Consider the following 25194-nt stretch of genomic DNA (forward strand, 5'->3'; position numbering starts at 1 on the left):
TGAAAAACAAGGTTACATGAGCTAAAAATATAAAACCTTGTAAATTCTCTAGTGGTTACATTTTTGAATCAATCATCATCAAACTTTGTTAGGATGCTTGTCTAGGTGATACCTCGGATGAGTTTGAACATGTTTCATCTTGGATGAAAAACTTGGTCACAGGAGCTAAAAACAGAAAAACCTTGTTAACACTCTAGTGGTCACATTTTTGACTCAAATGTCATCAAACTTGGTCAGGATGCTTGTCTATGTGTAGCTCGGTTTTGTTTGAACAGGGGTTATCTCGAATGAAAAACTAGGTCACAGGACTTAAAAATAAAAAAAAACCTTGTTTACACTCTAGTGGTCACATTTTTTTATTTAAATGTCATCAATCTTGGTCCGGATGCTTGTCCAGGTAATTGCTCGGATTAGTTCGAACATAGGTACTCATCTCGGATGAAAAACTAAGTCAGAGGAGCTAAAAATAGAAAAATCTTCTTAACACTCTTGTGTCTACTGCTTTGATCAAATTTACTGTTAATTGGTCTGAAAGTTTGTCTTGATGATTTCTAAGTCAAGTTCGAATATGGGTCATCTGGGATAAAAACTAGGTCACACTGCCCAAATATGGAATAAACTTGTTTACATTCTAGTGGTCACAGTTTTTACTCAATTATCATCAAACTTGGTCAGGATGCTTGTCTAAGTAATTGCTTGAATGAGTTTAAACATGGGTCATCTCGGATGACAAACTAGGTCACCGGAGCTAAAAAAAGAAAAATATTATGAACACTCTAGTGGCTACTGTGTTGATCCAATTAGTCTGTAAATTGGCCTGAAAGTTTATTTTGATGATTTCCAGGTCAAATTCGAACATGGGTCATCTCGGATGAAAAACTATGTGACACCGCCAAAATGGGAAAAACCTTGTTAACACCCAAGTGTTAACACTCTAGGTAATTGCTTAAATGAGTTCGAGCATTGGTCATGTTGCCTGAAAAACTAGATCACCGGAGCTAAAAAAAGAAAAATCTTGTTAACACTCTAGTGGCTACTGTTTTGATCCAAGTATCATGGAAATTGGTCTGAAAGATTGTTTTGATCATTTCTAGGTCAAGTTTGAATATGGCTTACCTGGGTAAAAAAACTAGGTCACACTGCTCAAATATGGATAATCCTTGTTAACACTCTAATGGTCATATTTTTGATTTACCTGTCAAGAAACTTGGTCAGAATGTTATTCTAGGTAATTGTTCAATGTGTTTTCTTTTATTTTAACTTATCACAGTTATATCATTATATTGGAATATAATTACAATAAATGAGCTTATACGAACGTACTCACTATAAAAATTGTGCTTTACCTTTCTTAAGTAAAGTTTTTCTTTATCAGACATCTTCTGTTACTTTTACTTCTTCAGGCTTATTACCTATTTCATACATACATATATTATTATAAAATATAAGTAAAAACCATAATTGATGAAAGTAAAGTACACTACACAACATCAATCTGAAAATAAAAACAAATACACAAATGTAGCATGTTTTACAAGACAAGTTGTTGTTTTTTCTTCAAAATTACAAATCAGATTTATTTCTTCATAATGTGAATATGGAGTAAGAATTGTACTTTAACTTCGATCACTTAGTGATCATCACTTCATAGACCACCATTTAATAAGATGTTACAGTTGTTTTAATAACTTTAAAGGTTTGGCGTTACATTTAACAATTTTATTCATTTACTTCAGTCTCATGTTTACATGTTTACATAAAATTATGTATAAAACATAAAACACAAACATAAAATACATGAAGAGTCATTCTTAGCAGAACTACAAGAGCTTATTTACTTTTGCTTATAAGGGAGACAACTCCACAGGACATATTACAGCAGTTTTATGTACTGAGGAATTGTCCCCCCTTGCCACACAAATTTCATATGATCATTATCACACATTGAAAGGCTATGTTATATGTTAAAGGCATAACATCAATATATTCACACTATGTCATGTTTTTCTTACAGAAGTTAACATTGTGGTAATAAATGGGACACATTGAATAAACAAAGACTGAAATGTTTAAAAACAAATAATAAGAAATAAGAAAATTGACCATTATATATCATTTAACCTTTGAAAGTACAGTATGTCATTTTTATACTGTATATTTTACAATCTCAAAATGTTACCAACTTTAGTATATCAACGATTTTTTTTTCAACGTAATTTACCATAAGATATGTTTTATCAATACAATGAATTGGCTTAGTCATTGGGTGTGTTATACATATGCAACATATATTTGTCCAATATATAATGTATATGGCAGTAAAACTTAGAATGATATGTCAATAAATAACATTGACAAAACCATATCATGTCAAATAAAATTACCTAAGACTGTTTGTACTATAAAATTTTATACTGTCAAATTAAATGTATCTAAGAATATATTAACTATAAAATAATATTCACTATTTTAAAATTAATAACAATGTTTGATAAGTGCAAGAGATTACAGTCTTAGTGTAGAAAAGACATTTTTCTTAAAACCTACATTCCAGTAAAACCATTAATCTGTTATTCTTTCATATACAATGTACATATTTTAAAGGGTAAGATAAAATTTAAAATAAAAGAAAAACATAAAAAGGAGCAATTTGTGTATTCTTATTTGTAAAGGAAAGTTACCTTTCACTTAAGTACATATATATCAAAACAGGTTTTGGTAAAATACTGTACGCAACTTGCATTGGAGAATATAAAAACAAACTTCTCAATAGTTGTCATTGTGTGAAATTGTGGGTTTTTGACACTCACTTTTTCAAATAAATCTACACGAATATCTTCATTACAGAGTAAAATTTACTTTCTACCTTCTTATTACCAAAAAGACTTTCATTAACTGGTATGCGTTCATATCTGCCTGTTTCTATTCTTAGTGGTTCAGTTCCACATCTGAACATCCACATTCCACATCCACATCTAAGCTGTTTTTTTGATACAACATTATCAATGTTTCAAATTCTGTACATTCAGGATTATTAAAAATTTGTTTAAGAGGAAATACAAGTTTTTTATACCTAGTACTACCAACTGAATTAGCATACATAACACTTTGTAGTTTGTTCTGAACATAGGCATCATACATAGTATGTGCCAAACATTAGAAACACTAATCATATGTTTACTGAAAGTTGGTTGCCAGTCCATATCGCCTATCAGGACTGCACATGGAGAGAAACGTGATGTCCCTAAGAAAAGACACATAACACGGCGTTGAATTGAGTCAATACAGGTAAATTTTTTGTTTCCCCTGATAGCTGCTCCATATACTTACACAGACTAAACCAACTAGTCAAATAATTTATTAAAGACATTGTAAGGCATTCCCATAAAAACTTTAATTTAGCTGTTAAGAGACCTAAAGCTGAGCAAAAAAATGCTGTGAAAGAGTAGTCTAAATGCTCTTAGTGTATTAAACCTAAGTATACATATTTTGGAACACATTCAAGATTATCTAGTCCACATTTTAAGATAAGATTGGCCCTATTTACATTGTTTGGTCTAAAATACATAACATCGCTCTTTGTCGGATTAATTAGAGACGCATGACGATTCATGCGGAATATCTAACATACTTTGCAAATCTTCCTAAGTTTCAGCTATGAAAACAATGTCTTGAGCATAAAGAAGTATACACACCTTTTATTCCTTTCAAATGCCAACACATAAGCATAATGCATACTTTAGTCTCACAGTAAGATCTTTAACATAGAAATTGAAAAGAATTAGTGGCAAAACATAGCCCTGACGATGACGTTGTTTACAATAAACCAGTTTGTACGCATTTCTTTTACCCGTACACAAGCTGTTACATTGGAATAAATAGAATTTATAGCAAAGAACATTTTAGTCATTTGCACCAACAGTGGCTAATTTCTTCCACAGAATATCCCTATTGACGGAGTCGTATGGTTTGCTAAAATCTATGTATGCTACAAATGTTGATCGCTTGGTTTTGTATTCAATATTGGTCAAGGTTGTCAATTTGTCAGTTGTACTACGACGTTTTCGAAACACATTTTGTTCATCCTCAAGCTTGGCATTCGATTCTGTCCATGTTGGCAAACGTTGGTTAAGAATACTACAATATACACATGTAGTTCGTACGTTGCATAAGCTAATGCGATTTCGCAATATGACATGGGATCCTTCCTATCCTGGGTATTGAACTTTGGAATCGGGTTGATGATACACCTACCCCAATCAGAAGGAACAATACTTTGGAATAACAAAAATTAAAAAGAATTTGGAGACACGAGACCGAGGCGTCATTTTTACATACCTAATACGTCAAGGCATCTATCCCACTAGCCTTGTTATTTTTGGCCCGCTTAAAAGCATTCCTAAATTCTAAAACATCAATCTCCCTTTCAAATTCTTAACATGTGTTTTATCCAGGAGGTGTATCTTCAGCCCGGTCTACAAGATCGTTTCTTATATTTACATTGTATAAATTTTCAAAAGATGTTTTCCATTTATCAAGTACAGATGGCATATCAAATACTCAATCTCCATTATCATTTACAATTTGCATATGAATAGTTTTGAATTTATGAGAAACAACACCAACTCTACCAATACTTTTCCAAAATGACTGCGGGTTATTTTCAACCTAATTTAAAAGACTGTTTTGTAAATTGTACCACAAATACCTTTAAGCATTCTGTACAGCCCTACTAAAATTCTTCCCTTTCTGGCAGTAGGTCTGTCTCAGATGTTGCTTATTTTGGACATTGGTGCTTTTACAATACATTCCTTCAGCATTTAACATTATTCTATTTAACAGTAAGGTCATCAGACCGCCATGGTTTATAACATTTTCTTCCTTTATTGTTATTTGAATTAAGAGTCTTTTGTTTCATCCTAGGCAGACTAACTCAACATAATTATACTGTATTTATATCAGATTGAGTCTTTTAACTGGCTTCTAAAGTAAATGTACAGTTACGTTATATATTTATCACATCTTTATCCTTACAAAAAGTTTTGGGTATATTCTTGACATCGATGTGGTCAGGCTTATGGTAGAATCACCGAGTGCATTGTGGTTGTCCCGATTAAGTCCACAACTGATGTTTTTAACTTCAAATTTCCATGTTAAAACTGAGTGATCTGGTATGAATAATGGAGTAAGACCAAATTTGTTGATTAAGTCAGCAGATATAAAGACAAACAATTCAGTTAAACAATCTAAATCAATGTGGCTGGTCAAACAATAGTCAACAACTGAGCAGCCCTGACGTCTAACACATGAGATATCATTTTTGACTGTATTACCACCATCGACAATACAAACGTTACAATCCATTTAACAATCTATCATAGCTGATCCATACACACTTACAATATGATCAACAATTCTCCTTTAGGTAGACTATCAACACCCTCTATAAAAACGTTCAACCCATCTTTTGAAATCACCACAAATACATAATGTACCTTGCTTCTGAAATTCATATAGACAGAAGACAATTATAGAAAATATGATAAACAAGATCAACAAGGAAAGGCGGCGTTCAGTGAACGCAACCCCCACACGACCTAAATAAATTTGTCTTGTTGAAAATTCAGGTGGCAAATAGCAGACAGCAAAAAAAAAAAAAAAGATGAAAGAGTAAATAGTTCATTTTTTATATTTAATTTCAACCATAGTCTCCCTTCATTATCGCATTTGCAAGCAGACACCTCAAAATCCACAAGAACACCATTTGAAATGAAAACACCATTTTTAATGAAAAAATCACATTTTTGCGAAACTAAGAAGATTACCATTCCATTTTGAAAACAGCATCAAAAGAAACAAAAACAAACAAACAAACAAACATCCCAAAACAAACAACACTAAAAGATGTTTGGGTCCTTTGTGCAGAGGCTGTGAAATCTACTTTAACAATTGCTGATGTATTATTTTGTAGTTTTTACATCTAATGTATGAACAACATGCATTTTTGCCATAAGAAGAAGGGATTTCAGGACAATCAATATTGGAATCGACTCTTTCCAGGTAAAGTGATCCATTTCTTCAAAATTGACAACAGGGTATATCTTCGTCACTGGAATTTGTAGTTGCTTAGATGTCGCTTCAACAGCCTGAAGGATTTTCCTACATCGGAAAATTGTATCTACGTCGTGTTTAACATGCTCTGATAGTTTGTCAGTTTTCGTAAGAACGGCCATAACAGGGATATCTGAAATAAAGTAAAAGTAAAAGACAATATTATACGTTCTTTGCATTCTTTGCATTAATTATGCTTATGAAAAAATATTGCATGCTGTTTTGTTGAGTATGAAAAAACAGCATCTATGTAAATTGGTCAACTCCATAGTCAAATGATCATACTATAAATAATCAAATTAAATTACTGTTGCCGATGAAAAGCAAAATGATCATACTGTACACCATAGGCTTAAAATTCTAATAATGTAGATAATCCACAATATATCGACAGCTTGGTGTGAAAGGGTTGTAACTGCTTCTTTATTTATTTTAAGCGGGCTTCAGCTTTTCTAAAGGATTGATATATTACTTTTAGATAAATCGTTTCAAACAAATGCCAAATCAAACGAATATAGATGAAAAAGGAAAATGTCCACCAATACATAAAATACATAAACACCAAGGAAACCCCTCAATATTTCTAATCTTCCGGTCCGCTCGGTATATTTAAATAAAAAGGTCGGTCGATTCGATTACTTATATTGTAGTTTCAGAAACGAACATCTATACGTTAGTTATATATAGTTATGTTGAAGCTGTTTTAAAGAAGACTAAAAGTGGTATTAATCGCTTTTCAAAGATAAAATTGCAGAATTACTTTGATTGTAATCACGCAGAATTGTTTCTGCTGAAGAAAATAAAGGCTGAAAGTCGCTTTAATTACCAAAATATATATACTTTTAGAATCTATGGTTTCCATGATCGTCTTGACGCCACATACAAAAGTTGCGGGAAGTTCGTATGCCACTGTACTGTCGATGACAATCAATGCACAATGAATCTTATCCCATAAATTAGGCGATGATTCATAACTCTCGTCTTCAGAAGATATGCTTATTTCTGGATTAAACTGCATATTGTGGAAGACAGAACAATTTTGATTTATTATTTCGTCCATATCAGAGCCAAGCCAATACAAAAATGCATAGATGTAATTAATAGTTCTTGATAAAAGTATGTGATGTATTAGTTTTTTTCAAAGCCATGTATTTTAAAGTAAAATGAGAAAACTGAGAGTTTGAGACTGTACTGGCGATGCATCGAGTACCAACCAAACAGTTACTTATTACACCTCTTTTTAAATCAGAAAACGTACCGTATATCCATGTTTAACATGTCCTTGTAGAATACGTTTGATATCTTCTACAAATGGATCGATTTTCTTTGTCACTGGGAGTCCAGAAATGTCACCCAGAACCAATTGTTCCAATAGGCCGGACAACATATAATTTCTGTACTGAAATTCAAACATTTTAAACTGTATGTTATGTCTAGTTGATTCATAGTTGTAAATGATAGCGACCATTTTACCCCTTTTACCCCATTAAGGCAATACAGGGGGTGTATTCTCCCATTATCAAATTATGTTGAAGCTATTCATTCGCGGGACCTGCTTGGTAACAAATGTCTTAGATAGAAAAAAAAAGCAACCAAATCGTCGTTACAAACTGAATGTATAATAACAACACTGTACTAAATCAAAGAGTTATCGAAATGTGAACATAACTATCTAATTCTTTGACCATAGTTCGAGGGTTGTTCAAAAGGAAGAAAGGACTAAGAGTCTTGCGCCTTTATATTCGATTAAATTAAGAATATTTCCATATGTACCGCAATCGTTTAAAATTTGAATAACCATTATAATACGCACACGGCACAATACTTCAAAAATGGTTTTGTAGCTAAGTTGTATTTCTAGTTTAATCATAATTTGCTTTTGATTTTTTCATAGATCCCTTCAACACATGCTATTGTATTTAAGCGAAAGTCTAAATGTTCAAGTTTTGGACATCTGTGGTCAAGGATGTAGAAATATGACGTCCGTAAACAAAACGAAAATTTGTGCGATTGTTAAATATTGTAGAGACCGGCGATACTCCTTTAGATTCATATGAAAAGATTTAATTATCACAAAATATTTATTCGGCTATCAGGTAACTCGTTTAGCTGGCGCAACAATTTAAAAGTGGGGAAAAAAACAGATCACAGACAGGAAAGGTCGAGGAAAATATAATGACGTAACGTTAGTGACTACAAAAGCATCGATGTAAAAACAGTCTGCAACTTGTACGGTATATTTGATGTCTGCGTAGGGTCTTCTTATTCAGTTCTGTCTAAATAATTGAAAACGAGTCATGTGTTTCAAACACTATCCTATTTTACATAACTATATACGTGTATTCAATAAATTAATAAAATGAAGATTCACGGTATTGTATTAATAAAACCGATTTTGTTTGTTAAATGATAGCCTTTGCTCAGTAGAAAATAATACTTTTAAACAGATAATTATTTGTATTTAACTAAACATTATCACATTGTTTTCAGAATGTCCAGTGCATGTCTGAATAAATACTATACACCGCTTTTCACTAACAATTTAAGTCTATTTTCAGTGAATTCCAATATTACTGAAACATCACGATAAAAAGCTAAGAATTGCCGGTAACAAGGCCATTCTTCCGAAAATTGGAAGAAAAAGTATCTTTTTTCTCACTTTAAATAAAAAAGATTGTCTGGTTATCAAAAATAAGATCAAGACACCAAGAGATCTACAGAGAAAATGACACTTGTTACATTTTGAACGTCATGAACGTCATGTATTGTGATATAGCGCCCGCGGGGTTGGGAACCTTTTGTCATTTGAAATTGTCACAGAGCGTTAATTGGAAGGTGTAAACATTAGTCTAAGAGCTACATTCCCATTACGTTTCGAACATCCCTCGTATATGTTTCATAAATATAGCTTATAAACTCACTTTTGTTGTGACATTTGTTTCCCTCGAAGCAGCATTGCAAACCGTTGTTTTCTCGTCTTCACATACTGAAGCAAATGTGTTAATCAGTGAAGACTTACCATGCCCATAAAGGCCAATTGTAAGAGCTTTAAACCTTTTCAATTTGGAATCTTCTGTAATATTGATGCCTTTTATATCTGTTTTAAGTTTCTCTGCTATCTGAAAGAATATTATTTCGGTTATTGATAAGGAAGTATATAGTCTGAATGATTACGAATGATTTTATTTTTCAAATTATATAAAGTGCGATGACTGCTTATAAACCTGACTGCAATACTTTGTTGTTGTTAAGCATTTATATACTACGCAATATACATATTTACATAAAAAGTCCAGGACATAACAATTCTTATAAAAATCAATAATGGAAATAGTATTTCTTACTTCTTTTTTCCATTTGAAGTTTTCGCAAGGTTCTCTCCAGGGTTTCCCTGTTAGGCCTGTAAAAACGAATTTTAATCTTATATTTCGTAAGACCCATACAACAATGTAAGTTATATTAAATAATCATGCTCCAGTTTGGCATCATGGACAGAAAACAATTGATTTAGTTTTGAAATAAGACAAAAGAAGTCTCCCTTTTTATATTCGGTTCAATAAAATTATTATTCAGTTTAATATGTAGATGATTGGAATGAAGGACTGAAAAAATAATGTTTTCGAGAAGTTTTCCTATGTTCGAAGCGTACAATGGTGCTTCTAGGTACACAACTGGGGTATCTCCCCGATTAATTACCATTTAGGTTTTAATAATGTTAATTTCCCATAGGCCATTCGGAGTTATTCTCACTGCAGCAGGTGTATAACGTGACTTAGCACTGTTACAAATGTAACAATACGTTCTAACGTATTAAAATGTTGTCGCGTGGTACTTTTGGCCGGGTTGCACAGGGTTATAGTATGATGAATGATGGGCGGCGGGCGGTCGATGGACGGGCGGCGGGCGGTCGTTCGGGAAAAACATTTCGTTACAGTTTTCTCAGTAACTACTTATCACAGCCTCGTGATATTTAGCATACAACATTGACACATGGTGCCATACTGTGGGATTCGATTTCATGTCTGTCAACATTAATGGTCATGATAGAACGTTTTCGTACCACTTTTCTCAGCAACTACTTATCACAGCCTCTTGATATTTGGCATACAGCTTGGCCTAGTGGTTCAATATTTTGAGAGTCGATTTCAGATCTGTCGCTCATCCACATCCTATTTATCGACTTTGCACTAACTTGCACTTTCCAGTACCGTCCATGAACAGGCTCAATCAAACCGAGCTTGCAACATTTTCAATTTTGCCGTGTTGGGCTTTCTTTATGGATTCTGTATTATCTGTTTTATGATCACATCCGTGTCATTTGTGCCGTGTGGCGGCTGTAAAAAGTCTCCCCGTACATTTAATCAATGATATTATATTTTCGATCCTTGAACATTGGTCAGCACGACATTATTGTTGTGCTTGTGGTATTTTTAGTTTCAACTTTTCGGCATTTTCTAATTAGGTGGTTCCAATATTCCTACTTGAATAATGTTGAATCACCCTTAGGATATGTTCCCTGCTTTTTAAAGTTGTCTTTTGACGTCTTATCTGTGATACGCAGGCTTCATAACCTCTGATCCCCTTTCAAAATTCCATTTTATTTATCTCCGCCCATTGTTTTCTCGTCTCGTTTAGGGCACATGCTTTTTATTACTTGGGGACCATACGCCGCTTTTCATGGAATGGCACGGAAGTATCACATTGAAGGTTCCATGATAACCGCCGTATGAACACATCTGCGGATGTTACTAAATTCAAAATTTTACTATTTTCATGTTTAAATGTTGAATTCTTCTTAAACCGGTGCTAGGGGGCGTGGACGGTAACTTGCACCTTCCAGTACCATCCATGAATAGGCTCAATCAAACCGAGCCTGCAACATTTTCAATTTTGCCGTGTTGGGCTTTCTTTAGGGATTCTGTATTTATCTATTTTGTTTAATTTTTGACATTAATGGTCAATGGTAGGAAATTTTCGTAACAATTTTCTCAGCAACTACTTATTACAGCCTCATGATATTTGGCATACAGGATAAACTAGTGATCCAATATATATCAATATAATATCAATATATATATACATTATTTCGGATATGTAAACAAAAAATGGTAAACATCTTTCATCTCATAACCACAAGATTATAATATTATGTATTTTCTTCTATCTGACAGTGAGAGCAAATTTATTTTTTAATAAACTTTGAAGAGAAACTGAACAGGTTAGACCGCTTACGATTCTGGCTGCCTCGTGCTGCATTTTTAAATATCTGGCGTATCTTTTTCATAACTTGTACACCAATCCCATACCGGAGATACATATTCTTAAAGAGGTCTTGGAAATTAAATATAAAATTGGTTAAGGGTTAAGTTGTCTAATAATACCTAATAATTTTGAAGCAGATAATGTTTTGTTTGTGTATTTTATCAAATTTGACTGGTCAAACTACAAATTTGGTTTGTTAACGTTAGGTCGTTGAGTTAAGATTAAGACAATCCTTTCAATTTTGTTAGGATTTAAATCTACAAGTCATTTTTAGACCATAATTTACAAAAGAAAGCTAAATCATGATTAATAATCCCTTCATGATCAGATCAAGAATTGACAACTATTGAAATCAGCTTTGTTGTATATCAAACCTTTCTTCTTATTTCTTTAAAGACATCTTAAAGGAGATTTGAAAAACTTATTTGTTGGTTTCTGGTCGCTAATCTTAGAAATAACTACTAACACGTCACTTTGTTAACATATTAATCCATAAGATATGAGTATAAGGTCTATAAATGTGAATGTTAAATTTATTATTCTAGTGACGAAGTAACATTTGTAAGGTTAAATAAAAGCGTGATATGTTTCAGATAAGTATAATTAGTTAGTTGGTTCTCATTTATGTAACCTACAATAGCTATGTTTTCATATTTATCTAAAGCATTGTCTATCATTATTCCAAAATCATTTAAAAATACGGGGTTACAAGGAGCTCTATATACACAACAAAGAAAAATGGAAATTGCACAAAACCTAATTTCTAACCATATTTCGTCACAGAATGCATTATCTACTTTTCTCTTCTACATGAAAGTAAGTTTTAAGATACATAAATGAAAACTCCACTAGAATGAGCAGTAACATCTCTACGATAAACACAAGTGTGTGAACTCTCTAGTTATAACTCATTGGTTCGAATGTGCGTTTTGATAACACAAAGAATATCGTAGTCTAACAAGTTTTCGTTTATAAAATTAAGTTTGTTTCTAATAGATCTACTGTTGAGATGTACAATTGATATACTTGATTCATCGGAAGTTGTAACTGGAGGACTCGTATTCATTTTAATATATTCTGAATTTATCAATATTACCATTAATAAAAATAAAAAACTGGATTTGAGACGCAAGTTAGCAGTAGTCGTATAAACAAATCAAAGTATAACTTGAGAGTAATAAGTAAAGAAATCATCATTCTAAATATTAGGGTAAAATTGAGAAATTGAAATACATTTAATGCATTTATATGAAGCTTTTGAATTCCATAGTTAAAAAGTTCAATGGTCGCTCTGTATAAAGCTTATTCGTAACCCATTAGGTAATAAAACTTAACATAAGTTTTCAACATGCGACCATAGATTACAAATGACAGCACAAACATATATTACTTGACAGCTCGTAATAGACAAGACAAAAAGATAAAAATAGCAAACTTGAAAAGGAAACTGCATGATAAAGTATAACTAAACAAATACGGAAGAAAAATGATTCATTATATCTATATGTTAAGAAATAGAGTATGTGTTTAAAGAACAATATTAATACTTTCAATAAATGCTCATTTAAAAGAAAGAACTATTGTGTTATAATTAAGATCAATATCTTTAGTAAAGATAAAGTGACACAATATATTAAATATTTGTTCTTAAGTTGCATGTCAACATACTACCACGTAGTGGTTTTTATGGAAAAACATTTGGTGACTTAATCAAAATAAAATACCTATTGAACAGTCGTATCCTTAGCATATTAATACTTAACACTGTTAATCGTTGTATATGTATAAGAGTTCATGCATGTAATATAGCAAGAAACTTCTGATATACTTGTATATGTTAACTTACGAATTGGATAATATTTTATTTAATGTTTCCTGCAAATTTGGTTTATAAACACTCGAAAAACATTATACGCTAGTTAAAACACTAAAAAAGACTGGTCTACATTCGTATTATTTCACATACATATCCTGAAAATTGAAAACCAAATTGTAGTCAATTGGCGCAAATGAGCATTGAACAAACAGACACCATTTGATTCTCAATCAAAATTTAAATACATTTACACAATTTAAAGAAAATATTATTCACATTAATTCCGAAAGAACACACAATTTAAAAAAGTGATATGCTTATTATAGCAATAAATAACTTTAAATGATTATATAAGATATGTTACTTGTTTTTAAAATAAAAATCTTTGTATCTGTCTTGGTATTACAACCTTATAAAAACGTTGATGCATGAAAAACGAGTATTGAGCAGTTACATCAATATTTGGTTAGGCCGTTATATACAAGTGTCCGTGTCTTTAATTTAAAAAAACTTTCTGCAATAGCAGATCAATGGCTCTAAATGAGATTTTTGCAATAAATATGGCTAAATACATGTACATGTATTTTGTTTGAAAAGAATAGAACATACTCTTTATTTGGAATACAAAGATTTCAAAATATACAAGGCAGTCTGAAAGACAGCTAGATCCCCTTCCGCAGCGGACATGAATTTGTACTTCTTGACCTGTAACAAACCGAGATCTTGATTTTTTTACTTCCATTTTGTTTCATTTTTTTCTTTTTTCTTTTTTTTTCATGACCATATCTGTTAATTGCAAAATACCTCTTTTTGTTTTAAAAAAAGAAAGGCCTTTGTTATATGTTCAACTGAAAGAATTGTGTGCATGATAATGCCATGAACTGTTTATATGTAAACTGTTTAAACTGGGACAGAACACTCATAAGCTTTCATAGCTGCCTGCCCAATCCCCAATCCCAAATGTATTGTGTAAATATTGTTCATCATAATGTAAATATATCGAATATAAAATATGTTTAAACCAAACCATGACCTAAAGTTATCTTAACCTCGGGGGTAGCAGCCTGGATGTAAGATTTTGTACATCGTGTAACAATTGTGATGAATTATGCCAAGTCATTTTTAAATCATTGCAGCGTTTAAAATGTTATGGAGCAGACACCAAATGTAGTCTTTTTAACACTTGACCTTTAAGCAAACACAGTAATGCATAATTCTAATAAAACTGGTCTTGAGTTTCATTTTTTATTATTGGCATGAATAGTGCTTTTTAACCAATGAGAATCGATTGAAATAAAATAGAAGGAAACAAATATGCGTAGCATTAATAGTATTAACATTTTTAACACATTTATAACGCAATATCACAGTGCGTGGAATTAATATACTACAGTATCTATTCAAGGATCCGAAAAACAAGGGGGGAATTTTACCGAAAAAGAGCATTTATTACATTTGTTAATCTTGTTTCTTCTTTCTCTGTGTATAATTTCATCCTGCCTCTGAAAAAATAGGGGGGGGGGGGGAGTCACAAAAGTATGAATAGTCACTGTCCTATTTCAGTAATCATGCGAATCATTTTCAAGGTAAAAAATGGAAAGTCTAATGCCCAACAACAACAACAACAAAAACAACAACAGGATACGAATAGAATAAAACGTCCATGAATACTGGAACAATGAAGTGCGCATGGCCAATTGAGGGAGGTAACAAAGATAGCTTTAAATGGCAACTGTAGTTGCATTTACTTCCCTTTAGTTAAAGTAAGGTATCATAGATAAACTCTGTTGTATTATGTTAGCAAATTGAATATACATTTATTTTATAGTGTATGTCATAGAAAAGTTTTCAGGGCGGAGTGAAATGTTTGTCTCCGCCTACTCTTTCGTGGACCCGAACTCAACCATAGCACGGCCTATAAAAGCTCCAACAAGGTCATCCTGTGATATCATGCGCAATACGCCCTGCCAGGTTCACTCCCAGTGTCTTGCCCGAAATAGAAGATAATTGCGCTATTTAGTGAGATCTTCATTCAGATATGTGCCGGCGTATCAGCAATCTTTTAAAATAGAGCGGTGTGTATAAAGTGGTTGACGGAAGCGATAAGATGTAAATTTGAGAATGATGTCGTCGGGTCTACCAGATAAAGCTTCCCAAACGGTCGATCTCATTAAGTGTTATGTTTATGCTTGCTACTGAACAAACTTTAGCAACAATTGCGTCACTATCTTCGTCTTTTGTTTCTTGCACGTCTGAGATTCTGAAATTGTTGCGACGTGAGTGCTGTTGTTCATGGTCATCAAGAGGGAGCTCAAATGACTGTTGGAAAGATTTTTCTTGTTCACGCAAATTTTGTTTATCCTTAGCCAATTCACTTTTTGCAACTTGAAAATTCTAGACGTCAGCTTTTCAGTTACACAAGAAACAATTTTACGAACCAACGATTCTATCTGACATTCAAATGTTGTGACTAAAAGACTCGAGTCTTTTCCATTTATTCTTGAGGTAAAGTTATACTAGGAACAGGATTTTTTTTATTTCAGTTTTTTCAGTGGTAGTCTGAAGACTCATTTCTTTAATTACTCTTCAAATCAATTTCATTAATTGGGTTCTCGTTTGTTGGATTGTAAGGAAACTGTAATATTTATGCTCTTTATATTGATGTTGTGAATAAACAGAATAAAAAAAGTGTTCTTAGACCTGCTGGTCGTCATGCGCATGCGTTATGGTTTGGCGGGACAGAAAGTGCCCGGATAGTTTGCTACGAACAGTGGGTTCTGCGAAGGTCACAGGCGAAGTAAATCTTGTTTAGATAAGATCCAGGTATGTTTCCTTATTTAAGCTGCTTTGGTAAAATACAACATTGGCAACAAATATTTAAACTACTCTAAGAGAGAAGCAGCAGGGAATTTCACATGTCAGTAACGTTATGCATTGTTGTCAATTTTCGCGACATTCGGTTTTGTTGCATGAATTAGAAAATTGATTTAAAAAACGGTTGAGTTTGTGAAATAACCACTCGAAAATAGCCTCAATGGTTGATGTCTGGTACGTTTTTAAATGTACAGCTTGTAGCCTTATTCGTTTAAATACTTGGTAAACATAAAGTCTGGGAAATTTCAGAAGGTTGATGTCTGGTATATGTTTGAATGTATAGCTTGTACCTTTATTCAATTAGATACTTGGTCAACGAAATAACAGAATGGTATGCATTACATAAATCAATTATTGTACAGTCTGATAAAAATGAATCTGGTCAGTGAAGTCTTTTAGAATCACTTTAGCCATTTACAGGTACAACATAGATTGAGATTAACATATTATATTTACAGATAAAGATAGCAAATATTCATAAAGATATTGTAAAGGTATATATCTTATTATGTTCCTTAAAATAATAAATTTGTAAATTTGTATATCAAAATATTTGTTATAGTGAACCGGCTAAAAGAATTGGAGTAAATCTCAATAAATAAGATTAAAGCAACTGTCTCAAATAAAGATTTTTTATTAAAGCACCTTTCTCAAATAAAGGACATTTTTGAAGCTTTTGTGTATTTTATTCACAAATAAATCCATTTGTACACATTTTCATTGTATTTTTTACAATTTTCTAATTACATTGTGTCTCAAAATAATTTGCCGACTTAGATACAAATATGGCATCATTGAATATCAACACAATGACCAAAGAGGAGTTCAATTGGACCAGTAAGGGCGGAGCTAATTGTTTAGGCAATTACATGGCAAATTGACAAAAGATAATTGCGTCACTATAATGGCTGGTCATCTCAATCCAGCTATGCTGAAGTTTATTAATTTTCAACACCAGCATCAACTCCACAAAAAAGATTTTTAAGTTTTGCAGCCATCAGTGGTACAATTACTACACCTGTAGCTACAAAAAGTACAATTACTACACCTGTTGCTGCTGCAAGTAGTACAATCACTTCTCTAGTATCAAAACGGGACTCAGACTTGCTGCTGAAATTATAATAAGAACGCCTGTAAGTAAGTTACAGCTAAAACCAAGAGTGTTAGTGCAACAAGCAGTAGTGTTGTATCCCTCTCCAGTCACCATCAAAAATGTGATTTTACAGTTACAACAACATCAGCAGCGATGACGGTTTCATCTAGTAGTGTGTTTACAATAGCCAATGCAGCCAGTGCAACACAAATAATGTCTTCTCCTAAATACAGACAAAAACAATTTGCCACATGTACATCTTGCACTTTTAGTACAGGTTATATGCAATATGACGTCAGTCTTTGCATTACAGATGTACTTAGTTCTTCAAGTACCAAGGTTTCAGGTACCATATATGATATCAAGCCAGTTGTCAAAGCGATACTTCCAGATCGTTTCTATGATAATGCATATAGGTCATACGCTACCAAATTAAACACAAGATACGGAAACATTAAAAGTGAATATCCAACAAAAGAACATTCGTCTGCTTCTACAGTATATGGAGATACACAAATCAGATGAGGTCAAACCGACAAAGGCCAAGGTCAACTGAAAGGTCTTCAGTTATACATTTTCCATCTAGACACCAAATATCAAAGAAACAAGACACTCAAAGTTGCCATAACAGATAAGAAAGGTTAAGCGAAAGTAGCAGTTGTAGAAGCATATCAATTAGATAGGAAGATTGATTACGACAGAAGGTCGTCCTTTAGACACTGAAGGTCAAGACCAAGAAGTCCAAGTCATACAAGGTCGAGATCTATCTTACAAATATAAACAATAAGTTACTAGTGGCAGTAACAGTTTAATGTCTAGATTCAAAAGCTATAGACGTACAGGATTAAAACTTAACTACAAGTCCCAGGATAAATATGGTAAATCATCTAGATATCATGGTAGAAGTAGTTGTTTGAATAATTCTGATGAAAATACTGATGGCGAAGAAACTTCCAAAGTATTTGCGATTCAACGGGAATGCAATTTGGTTATCTTTTAAAGAATAATTTAAGAGTTATCATGCTGTTTCGTACTGTACTGATAGTGAGAGCAAGGATTATATAATTTGGAGTCTTGAAAGTAAAACCCTAGATTTCTTCTCTTCACCAAACGAATAAAGCAGGTCGCTATAATTCTTTCAGGCAAATTATGAAAAACTAAAAATAAATTGGGCCCCGGAACTATGAAAATTTTCACTGTTTTAAGTTTTTAAAAAAAAACCCACAAAATTAATTTTTAAAAGAGAATCTATTCTAAATTACAAAACATTTTGCATTTATGATTTTAAACTTTCCCCCAAGATTTAGAACTAAAGCGTTTTAAAAATTTTGCCAAAATTTTTTATAAAACGGGGAACTTTTATTTCCCCCAAATTTAAACACATAATGCATTGAATGCTAAAGCTTTACCAGTAATCTCTTACATATGGAAAAAGACTTTCCCAGAAATCAAAAAATAAAGTTTCTGAAAATCTAAATAACGTCAGCTAAACCATCTTTTTTTTTAATATAGCTATGGAACAACTTAGCATTTTTCTTTCCCCATTTATAATTTTTATTGAATTCCATATGGGTTTTTAAGTTTTTCTCCACAAAGGAAAAAACAACGGAAAAAAACAAAACAATAAATACACAAATAATTACTTTTCATGGGGTTATGGTTCTTTACTGCACTTTCCCCTTATTTGCTTTACCATTGATGAATTGTTTTTAATTTCCAACCAGTTTTAAAATTATTTTCAACAAGGAAAAAAAATAACAAAAATAAACCCTTAAAAAAAAATTATTATGGCTTTTCACTGAACTTCCTTTAAGTTGTGATAGGTTTATTAATTTTCCAAAAATATGATTTTAAAAATTATTCTGACCAGACAAAAAAAACAAAAAAAAGAACAAAAGGGCAATTTCTCTTAATTACTTTAGATAGATTTTGGTTCTTGACACGCATTTTTTTGTTTACCCTTTTTTTTAAGTTGTTTTGAATTCCAACCAGTATTTTTTTAATTATGCTCCAGACAAGGAAAATAACAAGGGGGAAAACTCTTTAATTAACAAGAGGGAGTTATTGTTCTTGCGCACTGCACTTCCTCTCAATGTGCTTTGATCATTGTATGGAGTTGTTTTTTGAATTCCAACTATTAGTCTTCAAGTTATGCTCCGGACAAGGAAAATACAACGGACGGCTGGACCGACCGACCGACTGATCGACCAACCGACCAACCACCGAGTGACTCCTATATACCCCCAAATTCGTTTCGGGGGTATAATAAGAAGAAAATGTGATATGGTAAAGTCCCACTTAGTAAATATCAAGCTGGTGAAACCCATAGAACGTTTAATTACAGACTTTATTCGACCTTTGCCTATAACATCCATGGGTAACCAATATTGCATGGTGATGGTTGACTAATTTACTGAATGGAAAGAATGTATTAGTTTACCTACACAGAAAGCAAAATGACCGCAAAGGCTAACATTGATGACACCAGACATTTTAATGTTGGGGAAGGAAGTTAATGTTTCCCAATCCAGAGGCGGAAACGCCAGAAGAGTTATGTGAATATGTGGCAAATCTTTTGCAAACCGTACAAAAAACACACAAGACTGTGAGGAATACACTGAAGACATCCATGAAATGTATGAAGCACGCTTAAGACTCGAAGGTATTGTATAGACCTTATTCAACAGAAGATGTTGTCTATATTTTAGATACAGCATCTGTAAAAGGCAAATCTCAAAAGTTATGTCCCCGTGGATAGGTCCAGCCATAATAACCAAGAAGGTATCAGCAAACTTGTATCGGGTGAAATTACGAAATGCTGTATTCGTAACAAACCATGACAGAATGATGCAATGTAAATATATGACATTACCATCATGTTTTATTAGATACAGGAAAGCACATGAATCAGATAATATGAGACAAATGATCAGTATAATAAACTGAAATGTACTGCGTCTGCAGGAAATCATGGAACGGAAGATTCATGATACAGTGTGAATATTGCAATGATTAGTGCCATGGATCATGCATAAATATCACCGCTATAGATGCCCTTTACATTGACCGATATAAATGCCGATTACGCAAGGACAAAAATAAAAGACATGGGTCTCATGGGTTCCTGGCCACTAGTCATTGTTGCTAGGTCGTGTTGGAATTGCTTTCATTGATCGCCACCTTTCCTTGTTGATTTTGTTTACCTTATTTTTATTCTTCAGAAAGACAAGAGCTCCTTTTAAGTTATCTGCTACCTTAGGACAAGATGGAAAGCGTTTTTTTTAATACTGGAAATTGCATGACAGTCAGTTACATAAAACAGGCCCTACTCGAAAAACGACCGGCTGCTCCGTTCACTCCTACATAACAGAAGAGGGAGGATACTTGACTAAAAGTCAGGAGATCAACAGAAGATAAGAGATATATACAGGGAAAAGACCAAAAACGCGTGAAAGCGCTAAATGCTGGGTCCAATCTGCTTGGAACCAGCTTAGTACATGAAAGTTCACGCTGATGCTGCATATCCCTGGTATCTTCCATGATTATTAAAGGCACAAACCTGTTTATGAGAGAGTATTGAACGGAAGAAAATGTGATTTAAACCAAGTAAGCACAAGTGATCACACAAAATATGATAAACAAGATCAACAAGGAAAGGCGGTGTTCAATGAACGCAACCGATGATGTGCTGCGCTTATCAGGTGGAATTGTTGGAAATGATACCAAAGATGGAAGATCGTCATGTGCTGGTGATTCATTGATGAGGTATAGAGGGTGACTGTGGTTCAGAAGTATATTTATTTCTTTAACATGTTTTAAAGAAGTACGTCAGATCATGTAATCCTATCCATCTACACTGCTATACAGGAGACCAGTATGTGCTCAAATATTGGTTGGAGACGTTTTCAAGGTATCGTCACCGGAAAATTATATAGAGTAGCCAAACCAGTGGCTCAACGTTGCCAAACACCTGTTGAAAGGATTCTAAAGGTCACAGGCATGCTCTGTGCCTCTTTGAATGGCATTATCAGTAAAACACCCAACAGAAAGCAAGTTGAACATTTAGTCCGCAAGTAAAGCCGACAGAACGTGTCAATGTAACATTTAGGTTGGACTTATTGTTCGCCTATAGTTTGCTCCAGGTATCGCTCAAAACAAATAATCTCAATACTGCGAAGACCATGACTCCAGCGTTCTTAAATCCGAATATCCTGCAGATACAAAGTTATTTGGGTCATATAGAATGCATCCAGAATGGCAGCTATGATAAATGAAGTTCCAGTTGGCATGTAGCCCTCAACAGAGCTACTTAAAAGGTAAGGCTAATTGAGTGTTATTGTTATTTTTGGTTTAACTTTGTTTGTAGATTTAGTTGAAAATTTAACATTTGTTCGGGATGATAAAATAAAGAAAATATAACATCTCAGGTAACAGTATTTGCCTCGCGATGATATCTTTACTGACATCACGTGATACTGTCACTATAGACAAAGAAGGGAAAACAAAAAGGTGTTAAACTGCCAATAAACACTGGTTAGGGACTACTTGTTTATGCGGCTGTTATGCGGCTGTTATGTTTTAACCCTCGATTATATAGTTAACAAAGCCTTTTAAAGCAACAATAAAAAACATTTTTATTTATATTTTCAGTTCTTATAATGTTTTCTTTTCAAACAATACCTAGATAATATCTCACATACATTAACGAGAAATATTTGATCCATATCAGTTAATAAATATTTTGACAAAACGGCGCCAATCCGCAAGCAGCGTAATGACGTCATCCTAAGTAAACAACTTATTCATAAACAAGCTGACGTTATTTCATACATACAAGAATGATAAATGGGGCACTTATGTAAACACAATACGACGTACGTTTTTATTGTTGAAAACTTGATAAAATAACGTTTTTTCTTATTTTTTCTTTTGTTTAATAATTTCTATATCTTCGCAACAGAAGGTTGCGAAAATCGAACAGCGTTATACGAAAATCGGCACTTGAAGTTATTTCCGCTTGAAAAAATAACAATAGTGATCTTCCTTATTTAATCGTGTTAGAATCGAAATAACATTGGCCTGAGAGGTGTATATCGGCTATTTGGAGTTTTGATGCGTAGGAATAGACCAAGAAGGCCGTAGGCCTGAGTGGTTAATTATTTTCGCATCAAAACGACATTTCTGAAATAAATGTAAACATACTGTAAAATGTTTAAGTGTATAATATAAGCATTTGAACATTTCGACATCTTATATAGCTTTCCTTTATGTTATCTTTCACAATCGTCTCAAAGTCCTTTACTTGCAACGAGTATAAAGAAATGTCATTTTTAGCTTTCCATGTTATTTTCTTTTCTTATTTAATTTAGGCATATATCATTTTATCTTCTTTTAACGTGGATCCATTATATAGTACTCTTGAATACATTCGCAGCTTAATTCTTTAAAAGTATATCATGTCAACACTAATGTCACAGACAATATAATATTGCTGTCATTAGTACAAAAATGTACGAGAAGCTCATTATACCACTCTACCATATTTGTGTATATTCAAAAGGCGTAAAATATTCTCTTGTGTTTTAAAAGCATATTTATCACAATTTAAGCCAAGAAGCTATTTTAACATTTGATGAGCTGTAAACAATCTTTAGTTTGATAATGCACAAGTCAGTTGTAAAATAGTGTTTGACAAACCTTTTCAACCCGATGCGAAATTTAAACCCCCTTATCTACAAAAAAATCAAACTTTGAGAAATAAAACTATACATCAATGCTGTAAATAACAAAACGCTATTCATGTCAATATTGAAAAAGGCTATTAGCTTTATGAAAAAGGTAAGTATCTGATCGCGTTAACAAAAGATAGTCTACAATTATTGTAATTGAAAGACATTTTTACAAAAGGTAACTCTCAATCTCAATATGAATACAAAATAATTGTATGAAGTTAGTCACGTTGAACCCCTCCTTTTTCTACAAATAATGATATAATTATACAAGCAGTAAAAAACCTTTTGTGTTCAGAAACAAAGACGCTATATATTGCCAAACGAAATACATTTAGGCAAAACAGGTGCATATATTCCTTTGTCCGTTCGATTACATGTTTGTGAAATATTAAATATTTAACAAGAGCACCGCTAGACGGAGCATTATATGCCAGAAAGTGTTTTTTTTAAAGTAAGGATGAAGAATTTGTAAGACATGAGAATTAAATGAAGTAGTACCTCCTTCAAATAGCAATCGTCCTATGAAGTTTGAATATTGTAGGCCAAATGATACAAAAGTTATGCTCCAGAAACTCTATTAAGTTTAAAGCTAATACTAACCTTGAACTTTGACATTGTGATCCCAAAATCAATAGGGGTGTTCTACCCAATATTGACAATCACCCAATGAAGTTTGAACACTTTGGGCCAAATGGAACTTAAGTTATGTTCCGGAAACTGTTTTCAGTTTAAAGGTAATTGTGACCTTGACCTTTGATTTTGTGACCCCAAAATCAATAGGGGTCTTCTACTCAATATTGACAATCATCCTATGAAGTTTGAATATTGGGCCCTAATGGAACTTAAGTTTTGCTCCGGAAACTGTTTTCAGTTTTAAAGTAATAATGACCTTGACCTTTGACCTTATGAACCCAAAATCAGTAAGGGTCTTTAACCTAATATGGACAATCATCATATGAAGTTTGAACACTGTGAGCCAAATGGAACTTAAGTTATGCTCCAGAAACTGCTTTCGGTTTTTAAGTAATTATGACCTTGACCTTTGACGTTGTGACCCCAAAATCAATATGGGTCCTCTGCTCAATATTGACAATCATCCTATGAAGTTTGAATATTTCGGGCCACATGGAACTTAAGTTATTCTCCGGAAACCAAATTGCTAACGGAAGGACGGACAGATGGACGGACGGACGTTCCAACATTTTGGGTTTAGGGGCTATTTTCTTTGTTATTTTCTTTGTTTTCTTAAGGGCTACTAGCCCATAAACCCTTTTGTTCTCTTTACTGTTATATAGCCCCTAAACCCAAAATGTTTGCTCGGACAGACGGACGGACGGACGAACGCCAGGGGGTATAACATAATATGCCCGAAATTTTTCGGGCATATAAAAAAGTTAATAAAACAGGAAATTAAATTAAGCAATGACTACGGGAATTAGATTTTTCGATATCATCCATTTGAATGTAAATATACAAATATTCCTCGATAAGTCGTAGCAAGAAGTCAGAACATAGTATAAATGTTCTCCAGAATGGACGCATAAAACACAAAATGACCTAAATATAGAATTATAATTTACAACGCTAACAAACAATATGAAATGCACATCATTCTTATCTGCGAGAGGTGTTAAATTATGCCTTAAAACCCGACTGTTTTTCCATTTTGACTTTGGTACGAAAGCGTTATTGAAAAGTAGATACAATTTTTAAAACAGAATTTATTTAAATAAAGCACGTGCCAAATACTGACGTGGCTTAGTTAGAATATGACAATAAGTAGTAAATACAAGCCACAAATGTCCAATCTGAAAGTATTTGATATCATGAGGCGCTAAGCAATGACCATCCAGGACAGTCCGGGTCATATATCTTGCTTCAATGTCTATTATCAAATATCAGATTGTTTATTCAAAATTGACAAAACGCTAAACCAGTAGTATTTTAAAGGGATTAAGAATTTTGCATTGACATCAAAATATCACTTTGTTTAAGTTTTGCCACTCATGACAAATTATTCATATTTTATAGTAAGCGCTAATTTCTTCCGAACATAAGCATATAACAAGCTCAATATCAATTATTTGAACAATTTTAACACATGCTTGCCCGAACCAAAGAAGTATATATTCACTTTTTTACGGTTAATATTCCTTAGATTTTTTTTTACCTTGTTAATTCACTATGTCAAACGATATTGAATGAAAACAATAGTAAATAATTATATTTTTACCAATTCCAAGATGAACTCTAAAAGCCATTCTCACACAAACACAATTCAATTACTTTTCAAAAGTATAAGAATG

The 25194-nt window shown here is 33.0% G+C and overlaps 1 protein-coding gene across 1 annotated transcript; it reads right to left on the bottom strand.

The window, feature by feature from the left end:
- Positions 1-2990: 2990 nt before the first annotated feature.
- On the bottom strand, positions 2991-25194 carry LOC132756219 (interferon-induced protein 44-like). The gene is made up of 6 exons (XM_060747227.1): positions 25122-25194; positions 9456-9511; positions 9033-9230; positions 7370-7510; positions 6952-7123; positions 2991-6244 (listed from the first exon to the last, which is right to left on the bottom strand). Exons 1-6 carry the CDS (start codon positions 25147-25149, stop codon positions 5961-5963), a joined length of 879 nt encoding a protein of 292 aa, XP_060603210.1. The 5' UTR covers positions 25150-25194; the 3' UTR covers positions 2991-5960.

Source organism: Ruditapes philippinarum, unplaced genomic scaffold, assembly GCF_026571515.1.
Source record: "Ruditapes philippinarum isolate M1 unplaced genomic scaffold, ASM2657151v2 ctg174_1_1_1_1, whole genome shotgun sequence".
Classification (NCBI taxonomy): domain Eukaryota; kingdom Metazoa; phylum Mollusca; class Bivalvia; order Venerida; family Veneridae; genus Ruditapes; species Ruditapes philippinarum.